General features: G+C 36.2%; 1 protein-coding gene across 4 annotated transcripts in view; it reads right to left on the bottom strand.

Annotated features, from left to right (window-relative positions):
* Positions 1-10987, bottom strand: part of CYTIP (cytohesin 1 interacting protein) — a 77699-nt gene that overhangs the window by 20546 nt on the left and 46166 nt on the right. For 3 of the 4 annotated variants that reach the window (XM_010330096.3, XM_010330107.3, XM_003921959.4), the window contains 2 exons: positions 2293-2342; positions 1934-1988 (listed from right to left, as the gene is read on the bottom strand). In XM_010330096.3, the coding sequence (XP_010328398.3) occupies positions 1934-1988; positions 2293-2342 (105 nt within the window). Of the gene's footprint in view, positions 1-1933; positions 1989-2292; positions 2343-2492; positions 2569-10987 lie in introns of those variants that run through there. The other variant, XM_074399661.1, reaches the window with a different exon arrangement.

The raw sequence follows: 10987 nt of genomic DNA, 5'->3' as shown, positions 1-10987 counted from the left end.
TTCTCATGACCAGTGACCTTCATTCTAACATCTGTCATTTGTGGATCTTCTGTTGGTACCAGGGACATCACTATGTACATTACATGTATTGTTTCATTTAAAACTCCTAAGGATCCCATAAGGCAACCATTGAGAGGATATAAATTCAGGTGAGCATGAGTCCAAAGTCTGCATTCCTATCATGCTGCATGATTCTCATAAATAGCATAAAACTAGCATCCATGGAGAACCAAAGATCTGGTCTCTTCCAAAGTGTTAGGCCAGATCCAAAACATGCATCCACACTGCATCCATAGTATGGGTACATGAAGTTGTATCTGCTCTTCAAAAGTTCCCAGAAGCATTTCTCCTATTTGTTGACTGCTGCAAATCTGATGACTATTAGGAAATAGATTATGATGTGTATTTGACAATAGGGAACATATACCAAAGAGAATTTACAGGGGTATGGGTTCCTGCATCACAGAGGTAACAGATACATGCTGCTATTTAGAGGTATAGCCATTAGTTTATGTTGATCTACAAAGGTTCAATGGTGCTGTGGCCTGACATAGTTTTGACTCTTGCTCCATGTAGAATAAGTGTTTATGGTGTTGGAGAAAAACTTAAGAAAGTGGTGACATATATTTTAGCAGTGTAAGAAAAAAAAGGTGAGTAGTCATTTATCCTGTTTTTAGTAGCCACTGCTGCACATCCTTGAGGATAATTCTCCTTTAAAAAGAAACAGTGACAAAAAGCAGTGTCTCTACAACAGAATAGGGAGTGTTTCATATAAGTGGGGAATAAGAGTGAATACTATGCTTCTAAAATCTAATGGATTTCACCAGTTACGGTGGTGAATTACAGATTTCACCAAATTTAAAAGTAGAAGAATTCAGAAAGTAGAAGTGATCCTCTTTTCTCCTAGTGCCTTCTCTCCCCTCATTGCAGCTTGAGTCTCATTTTGTTTCTTTACTCATAAAACATGTTTTGCTTAGCAGCTTCCTGTTCCTAATCTTAAAATACACACTGACTTTCCAATTGTGGGGCTGATATCACACCAAAGTTTTCTGAAAGCAGCACTAAAGCTAAGATCTAAAATCTGATACAGAATGTAAGAATATGATTATGCAAAACACATCCAAAAGACATGCAAACGTACTATGGAAAAAAGAAAACCAGAAATGCTTAAGCTACTACTGCTGCACTTAATTGGGTTAGACTTCATTTGACCAACCTCACCCACTTTACAAATGTGGTCATGAAAAAGCAGACAGCAAATAAGCAATGAAATTCTTAAGCAATTATGCTGAAACCTATGAAGACTTAAAAATTTCCTACAGCATGAGGCAATCTGCAAGTAGAGCCAAATGTTCTCAAGTATTTCAAATAACAATTATAAAGCATTGTCATTAGGAGAAAAAAGCTACAAATTTCTCATTATCTACAATATGAACTCTTTAGTAACAAAACGTACCAGGAGCTATCCATGAATATATGTGTTCCATACACACAGATGCATAGTCTTTCGAGTGTCTCTTGAATGTCAAAGTAAAATATTTAAAATCTGATATACAGTATAACAATGTGATTATGCAAAACATATTCAAAATGCAAATATATAAAATGCACATCTGTAAAATATATTTCACTCTCTTATCTAAGACCTGGCTGATGCCAACCATTTCTGATCAGTCTGGGACTTAAGGGAAGACTGAAGCAACGAAGCACAAACTGCTGAGCATATCTCGGGGGTTTTAGGTTATCTTCAATGTTTTCTTTCCTTAATAGTACGCAACACACTGAAAAACTATCCCCAAACAACCACACACTGAATAAAAATCATAGACTCTACCATTCTCTAATCCTAACTTCATTTTTCCTTTGCACATAACATGACACTACCAATGCCAGTTTCTTCCGTGGAAGCCTAGAAAATGTGAAAACTGCCCACCTGAATTTCAAATCCAAATGTTTCATTATCCTGCTTCTCCACAGTAACAAGCTTTCTGTAATAAAAAGATTTTAAAAAGAAACTGTATGAAAATCAAAGTATCACATTTGGCACAGATTTATCATTAAAAATAACTGTCACAATTAAAAATAACTGACATTTATGTAAATTATAGTATGTAAGATTCTGTGTGTGTGTGTGTGTGTGTGTGTGTGTGTCTTTGTGTGTGTGAAAGAGTGCGAGAGAGAGAGAGAGATAGTGAGAGAGAGAGAGAGAGAGAGAGAGAGAGAGAAACAGTCTGGAGAGCTGTGTTCCTAAATATGTTGGGAGAGACAAAAAAAATAATTCAATCTCTTTACCTTTGAGACCAGGAAAAGTCACTTAAGGAACTTGATCTGGTTAAAGCAAGCTGAAAAATACAAAAAAGCATATAGCTATCTCAGGGTCTTCAAGATACACTGTAAAATGTTCTAAGCATCTCTTTCTCTCTCTCTCACTACACACACACACACACACACACACACACACACACACACACACACACACAGTTATTTATCACCCTCTTTGGTCCAATTCCTGGGAGATTGTTGTATAAAGGCAGCCGTTTCAGTTCTCTAGTGATAGCAGAGGAGAGTAGGGAGACAGGATTCTAGGCATTCCAATTAAAAGATTAAGAGAGGCTTAGATAGTAATACAATGTGGCAAAAGAGTTAATATAATGTGGCAAAACTCCAAAGCTTCCAAAAAGAACTTCATCTCTGATGTGTATTTAAAACAGCCTCTGAAAGATTAACCATAACAATTTGTAATCACATTGAAATCCAAAGAAAAACAGCATACATAGAATGGCATATGAAACCTGAATACTTCATAGTTTTTGGAGATGTTGATGAAATGACTGTATTTACTATAATGGTTCATTATGTTACTGTTTTTAGTAGGATAAAATAATCTCTAAACAACCGACACACACAGAAACACAATTCAGGTGAAACCAGGAACTCAAAATCTCAATTCTGCTTATGATTTATTTTTATAATAGTTTTGGAAGAATGCAGTGCAATTTCCAGCCAAGGAAGGAAAGGAACCTCAGAATAGTATAAATGGTATAAATAATATCACCTTCATTCCTCTGTACTTTTGGAAAAGATCATACAAACCTAAGCTTTCAGGACACATTCTACCGCTGTAAACACAAGAAATGTCAACAAAAGGTGGCAACTTACTTTTTAGGAAAATTGCCCTAGGTTTTTGTTTTTGTGGGGTTTTTCATTTGTTTTTTGTTTGTTTGTTTGTTTGGTTGTTTGTTCATGAAATGTTTATTAGCCCTATTCTCAAGTGCTGGTTCAACGGCCCAAAATATAAGCTACTAGCTAACCCACGACTTTTAATTGTCAACCTAAAATGGTTGTCATATATACATGAACACAAAAAATATCAAGAGATCAATGCATAGTCAGTCTAGACAAAGCAAAATAAGTAAAGGATGAAAACCAGGAGAAAAATACATAGAATATTAATGCTTATGTAACACGTTACACAAATGAAATGCTCATTAAGGCAGGCTTTAGGAGTGAAGCCTACATCACTGTAGGAAATTTGAATTACCAGGTACCAAATGCCAGCATTTTCACAAATTTCCTGTAATAGACCAGTGTTAAGAATTCAGCCACCAGTCAGTAAAGCTAATGTAATGGAAAGGTGATCTCTCTTTACCCATTTGCTGTAATTAATTATATTTTTCTCTTTGGTTAGTTCTGGGCGTCAATTCACTTATATCACACTGAAGACTGAAATAAATTGCTCAGACCCAAGAATGTTCTCTAGTCTTGCTAAAAAGTATCTCTTTTCAATTTATAAGCACTACCTGTGGAATGCCTACCAGGATTGGTATGGTTCGTTATAACCTGATTTTGTACCTTGTGTATACCATTAATAAGCACAGGGACTATTCATTTATATTAGTGGGTCTCCTTTCAGAAGAGAGCAACAAACTTATTTCCAAGCATTCTCAGTCTCTCCCTTATATTGTACTCATATTTTCTTAATCTATTTTTACTATCTTCATCTGCTTGTTTTCCACCCTTAATTCAAATTCTATAATCATAAGTAGGGCTTTTTTATTCTTTATATAAAAGTTTCTTATGCATCCATAAATAAGGGCTTATATTTTTAAAATATTACTCTTGCTATCAGTATTCATCATATTATTCATATATCCATATATAGAGAGCTATATATATTTATAGATATATGTATATATTTATATGAAATGCACACTGAATCAAATACTTCATATCTGTACATAATCATCCGTGTGCTTTGGGCCTCTTGGGGAATGTTATTTGTTTTACTTTCTGACCCACTGACCAGCACAGGGCCTGGAATAGAATGGAAACTTAAAAATAGAGAAATAGATAAAAATAAACTACTAAACAAAAATGAAAGCAACTGAGGTGGCTGAAGAGCCAAGTTAAATATTCAAGTTCAGGAGAAATATGTAAAGACAGTATTCAATATTGTCCTTTATTAAATTCAATAGCACAGAAAAAATTCAAAGATAATCACTAAAATACATAAAGTAAAATTTTAAAATCTAATATGTGGCAAGATTTAAAAATGAAAGAAAACAGACAACTGTATATCCATATGCAGAAGAAAGAAACTAGACCATACCTCTCTATATATACAAAAATTAACTGAAAATGAGTAAATGGATGAAAACCTTAATGTACGATCTAAGACAATAAAACTACTGGAAGAAAGCATAGGGGAAATGCTTTAGCACATTGGATTGGAACGAGATTTTATGAATAAAATCTTCAAAATACAGGCAACAAAAGCAAAATTAAACTAATGGGATTACATTAAACTAAAAAGATTCTGCACAGCAATCAACAGAATGAAAAGACAACCTGAGGCATGGAAGGAAATATTTGCAAACTACTCATTTAACAGAGGATTAGTATTAAGAATATATAATGAACAGAAATATTGCAACAGCAAAAATTAAAAAAATAAAATAAAAAATGGACAAATGATCTGAGCAGACATTTCTCAAAAAAAAAAGACATACAAAGCCAGGTGTAGTGGCTCACATCTGTAATCCTAGCACTTCAGGAGGCCTAGATGGGCAGATCACTGAGGTCAGAAGTTCAAGACCAGCCTTGCCAACATGCTAAAACCCTGTCTCTATAAAAATACAAAAATTAGTCAGACATGATGGCCAGTGCTATAATCCCAGATACTCGAGAAGCTAAGTCAAAAGAATCGCTTCAACCCAGGAGGCAGAGGTTGCAGTAAGCCAAGATAGTGCCATTGCACACCAGCCTGGTGACAGCGAGACGCCATCTCAAAAAAAAAAAAAAAAGAAAAGAAAGAAAGAAAGAAAGAAAAAGAAGACATACAAATGGCTAACAAATATATGAAAAAATGTTCAATATCACTCTTCATCAGGGAAATGGAAATTAAAACCACAATGAGGTATATTCTCACCCCAGTCAGGATAGCTATTATCAAAAAGCCAATAAACAACAAATGCTGGTGAGGATAAGGAGAAAAGGGAATTCTTATACACTGTTAGTGGGAATGTAAATTAGTACAGCCACTATGGAGAACAGTATGGAGGTCCCTCAAACAACTACAAATAGAACTACCATATGATCCTGCAATCCCACTACTGGGATTCATCCAAAGGAAAGGAAATCATTATATCGAAGAGACATCTGCACTCCCATGTTTATTGCAGCACTATTCACAATAGCCAAGATATGGCATCAACCTAGGTGTCCAACAACAGATGAATGGATAAAGAAAATGTGGTATATATACACCGTGGAATACAATTCAGCCATAAAAAAGAATGAAATCCTGTCATTCACAGCAACATGGATTGAACTGGAAGACATTATGTTAAGTGAGATAAGCCAGGAATAGAAAGTTAAACACCACATGTTCTCACTCATATGTGGAAGCTAAAAAAAGTTGATCTCATACAAGTAAAAAGTAGAACAGAGGATACTAGAGGCTGGGAAGGGTAGGGGGAAGAAATGGATAGGGACACATTTGTTAAAGGATACAAAATTATAGCTAGATAGCAAGAATAAGTTCTAGTGCTCCATACTGTAGGATAACTACAGTTAACAATAATATATTACGTACTAGTTTCAAATAGTCAGAAGGAGGATATTGAACAGTCCCAAAACAAAGAAATGATCAATGTGTGAGATGATGGACATGCTAATTACTACGATCTGATCACCAGACATTCTGTGTATCAAAACATTGCTATGTATACTATGAATATGTATGATTATTATTTATCAACTAAATAAATAAATATAAATTTTAAAATTCAAAAAGATCTAAAACGAAAGAAAACAGACAAGAGCAAAAAAAAAAAAAATCCAAAACAAAGTGTAGAAAAAGTACTAATAGAAAACAAAGGAAGTAGTACCTTAGTACGTGGCTGCTAAGTGGATGAATGGTGACAAGAATTACTAAATTATTAGTAAAATTTTGAGCCTTGTCCATTTTAAATGCCCTTTTACTATGCCAGAAATCAATACATCTACTAGGAACTTCAAGATTTCATCAAATCTGTCTTTTGAATCAAAAGTCATTCTGGGTAGATTCAAACGTAAAATCTTTTAATCCACAGAACAGACCTGAAACCTCTACAGAGATTTCCCCACCACTCTACTTCTAACCTTTCTATCTAGCTAATTGACTAGTTACAGATGAAAATATTTGTCTAGCACAACATGAGAAGCATAATAGATGTTCAGTTCCTGTGGACTGGCTGATTTGGGTTATCAGCCACACCAAAAGTCAGATTAAGTCAAATTACAAATTAGTTTCCATTCTGTATTGGCTGCAAGGCTGTTTCAAGCATCTAATACTTAAACAAACAAACAAAAAAAATTAAATAAATTAAGCACTATCAAATTCTCTGACACGTGCCACATCTTGACACAAAGCTTACTTGTTTTTGATCTGGGCTCTCAGACTCAGGTGATGTGGAAAGGAATGTTCCCAGGGTCCAACCTAGCTCACACGCCAAACTACCTGCCTAAAGTGAAATGAAGTGTGTCTAAGGTCTTATCAAGGGTTTTGCACTTTGGGAAAGAAAGCCTTTCCTGCAACCTTTCCCTAGGGTGAGCAGCCTATTCAAAAATCTGACCAGTGAGGTCTGTGTTCCCCAGTCAACCCTCCCAGCCAGAACCTTTTCTAAGGGTTGTACTGATGGCATCAAAAATCATGAATGAGGAACTGGTGTGCAATTCACAGCATATGCTGGCAACAGCTGTCTTTTATTACACATTATCTAATATGAGAAATCTAGGTTTAGCAATTTGGCAGGCTTGCAAACTACACATTCAATTATGACTGCTGAATAGACAAAGCTTCTTAACTCCTTGCTAACCATAATACATTGATACCTAGGGTTGGGCTTACAATCACTCTTCTGTTTTTAGTCAGATGACTTAAAAGTTCAGGCATTAATATTCAAAATGTAATTTTTTCTACTCTGCAGTGATTCCACACATTCCTCTTCAGTGAGTAACCAAGACCAAATACTTCAGCTGTCAATTTTTGAAAGATAGTAGTCAGCAGCTCAGCCAGATAGCCAGCCCTCGGTAGAGAAGCTCAAAGTTCAACACTGTCGCCACTTCTGGGGCTAAGTTACAGGGGTTACTTCCAGCTGGCCCCCTCTATATTCCCATTTCCTGAAAGTGTTGGGAGGGTGCTGGGGAGAGGATACTGATTCAGGAGTGAAGTTTTTTTCTGTCATTGCTGCTTGTTTCAAAGATCCCAAAATTATTGTTCTTCTCCCTTTCCAGTCACCTTCCTCACTCCCCAATTCTTTCATGCAACCCCCACCCCCTTTTAAGTAAGGAGCATTAGAATATTAAGGCTCCGCAGACTCTTCAAAGATGCAACAAAATAAAGGAGCCGAACTGAATTTCCTAACATTAAGTGCCTGGAGAAACCTAAATACAATACTGCCATTTCCAAGGAAGGTCTGATTGTGGGCTCACAGACCTCTTCGAGAAACATTGTTCAATATTGACCAAGCATGCCACAATATGGATTGAAGAATAAAGTCTTTTGTTGTGAAATTAGCAAAATTTTCTACCTAAAATTGTCAGGAGGTGATTAAAATCCTTTGGTGCAGTTTAGGACAGCTGGAGTTACAGCACCTGATGGGGGTACTGCCAGACACACTGAAAGCCGCTGTAGTGTGGAACCCAGCCCAGCAGTGTACACATCCCAGAATAGAGCACACACTCCCTAACTGAACTTGTAGATGAAATCAGCCTTTCAGAAGTTGCCTATTTAGTAATAATGAGATAACTGAAAGAAATTTAGGAAAAGAGAGTCAGTCTGTGGTACCACAAAAGTTTGTGGATTTGTTTGTTCAGTCCCTGGTTCTCACTATAGCATTCTGTAAAAACTGCTTTCCAAAAGCAACATACTACTGTTATGAGAGTGGGTGGTAAGACACAATCACTACTCCTTTGACATCATTGATAGAGACTGTCCTTAATTCCTCCTGTCTCCTTCCTACAGAGCTTCCCATTGCAGAGATTTTTTTTTTTTTTTGCCCTAAAACTATGTTCCCAAGTAGAAGCCACACTGGGGTGTCTGACACTTCCTACAACTACAGGTATTGAGATAATATGCACACAGAGAAATCTATTCTTAAACAATTCTGAGTGTAAACACCCAATTGATTCTGAAGACTAATTTGAAACTAAAGCTAACCAGATATAGCTTTGCAGAAACCAAAGCCAACAATAACAAGAAGTATGAGCTGTTGACGTCAGCCCTGAAAGTGTTGAAAATAACAGTAGGCACAGAAACACCTGCTCATGTGATTGCCTCACAAGGATCTTGTTGCCTGCAATTTAGTCTGTGCCAAATGGGTGATTATTCTCTAAAAACCAGTTAAAGGAAATGAACATCCATTTGGAAGATTGTGAAATGTTGGGATAAACTTGCATCAAGTCTCATTGATGATAATTGTACGGAATCAGAACTATCATGTACAAGAAGTTTTGTTTTGCTATTTTTTAAAGCAATTCTCACAACACTAAGAAAAAGCCATTTGAATAGGAGGAGTCTACCACGTGAAAGAATTTGAGAGAAGGGGAATAAGAAGACGTAGAAAAGATGAGAGCATCTGCATAAATTAATTTGTTTGGGGATCTGTGTGTGCCTGTGTGCATATATACATATGCACATACACACATGTGCATTTCATATGCCAAAATCCCTCTCCATCTTCCTCTGATAATCAGCCTCCCCTACTGATTGCCTTTTTTCAGTTCATGCTATCTTCACCCTGGCTTAAAACTAGATGTGACTCCTCCATCTTAGTCCCTTTCATATTGAAGTCTTTCAGTCTCCTTTCTGTTCCCGTTTCCTTTTTCTCCAACTACTGCAAAAGTTCCCCCCTTACTATTAGTCTCTACTCACTAATCCACCACATTTCTAGAACAAGGTTCCTGAAATCCTCTACTTCTCAAACATGTTCAGAGGCCCTCTGTGCCGGCTTTTTCAGGGGAAGTTGTTCAACTGTTCTGTAAAGCAGCCCAGCTCTGAGGTCTCCTCTTACCTCCTATACACTAACCAGGTTCTCCTGACACACTTAATATTGTGCTGTTACACAAAAAAAGTCCTCCAGGCACTAAGATCTGTGCCTCAGCTTCAATTTCTCCCTTGCTCTGGAATGCCCTTCAATATCTGGAATATCTATCTCCAAGGCTGTATTTAAAGATGTTTCACTTGGATGAGAGTATGCATATCGTTTTACTTTGCGTGACATCCATTCTTTCTGCTTACTGAATTGCAAACAGTATATGGGCAGGAAACATTCCCTTCTTGTCTTTTTACCCCACCTACACTTAGCATGATGTCTGTCTCCTTGTAGGTGCTCAGAAACCATCTGTTGCATTGAAATGCATGGGCTAGACGAGAGTAGATCAAATGAGTGAGGTTGCAGGTATGGAGGACATAGAGCATGGAAGGTTCCCACCCTGATTCAAAAAGTACCCACTCTCTCTAGAAAACATAAATAAATAAATAAAATCATAGCCTAATCAAGTGAACCATAGTTAGTGTGATAGCTTCATGGCAAATATAAAGAAAATCTGACTGCTTTATATCTGAAAAATGAATAAAGGTGTCGGCATTTCTCATGTTGCTTTATTTTCAGATGGGTTGTAGACTGATAAAACGTTCATCATTTCATTAAAGTTTGTAAAATAAAAACAAACTTTCAGATTGAGAACAATCAATAGTCCAAATCATGGAAAATGATGCCCTTATCTTCACTGTGAAAAATACCAAGGAATCAGCTATATACATCACTGAAAAAAGACCATGCCTCTCCCACTATGCCATACCTCTCTAATCCTGAATTTAGAAGGCTTAAGAGAAGCACATGATGTACATGCAAGACTTAAGCGCAAAAATTCTTGCTCTATGGCAATTCTAAATATTTTCTGTACAAATGCTATATTGAAATTCAAATATGTACCTGGGGATTTACAGCAAGTTGTATAAGAAAATCCTGAAGAGGTATTATGGTTAAAAAAATTTTTTCACATGTTAGAAATTGAAGAACAAAAAATCAAAATAAATTCAGTTAGACATAGATTTTTCCAAATGAGTTTTCATCCCTAGAGACAAACTTTGCAATAAAAATACTAAAATAGCATAATCTAGCATTTAATAAGCACACACTGAATGTCAGTCACTGTGTGAAGCACTGCACAGTTCCTTATTTAAGCAACATAAGAATCCAGTAAGGGTAGTTCTGTTATTATCTCCATTATAGAAAAAAAGAAACTGAAGCTTAGAGAGGCAAGAGGCTTGTTCAAGATCCCGTAGCCACTAAGTGGTAAGCTGATATTCAATCTGGCAATCAACTATTCAAAAACAAAAACAAAAATCTTACTTTCCAATAGCATGAGGCATGTCCCAGAGCCCTAGAGCTGAAAATAATTAACTTAGTCAACAAAATTTGTTCTCAAAAATGTATTTCTT

Source organism: Saimiri boliviensis, chromosome 5 (genome assembly GCF_048565385.1).
Source record: "Saimiri boliviensis isolate mSaiBol1 chromosome 5, mSaiBol1.pri, whole genome shotgun sequence".
NCBI classification, from domain to species: domain Eukaryota; kingdom Metazoa; phylum Chordata; class Mammalia; order Primates; family Cebidae; genus Saimiri; species Saimiri boliviensis.
This window is presented reverse-complemented; position numbering and strand designations above follow the sequence as displayed.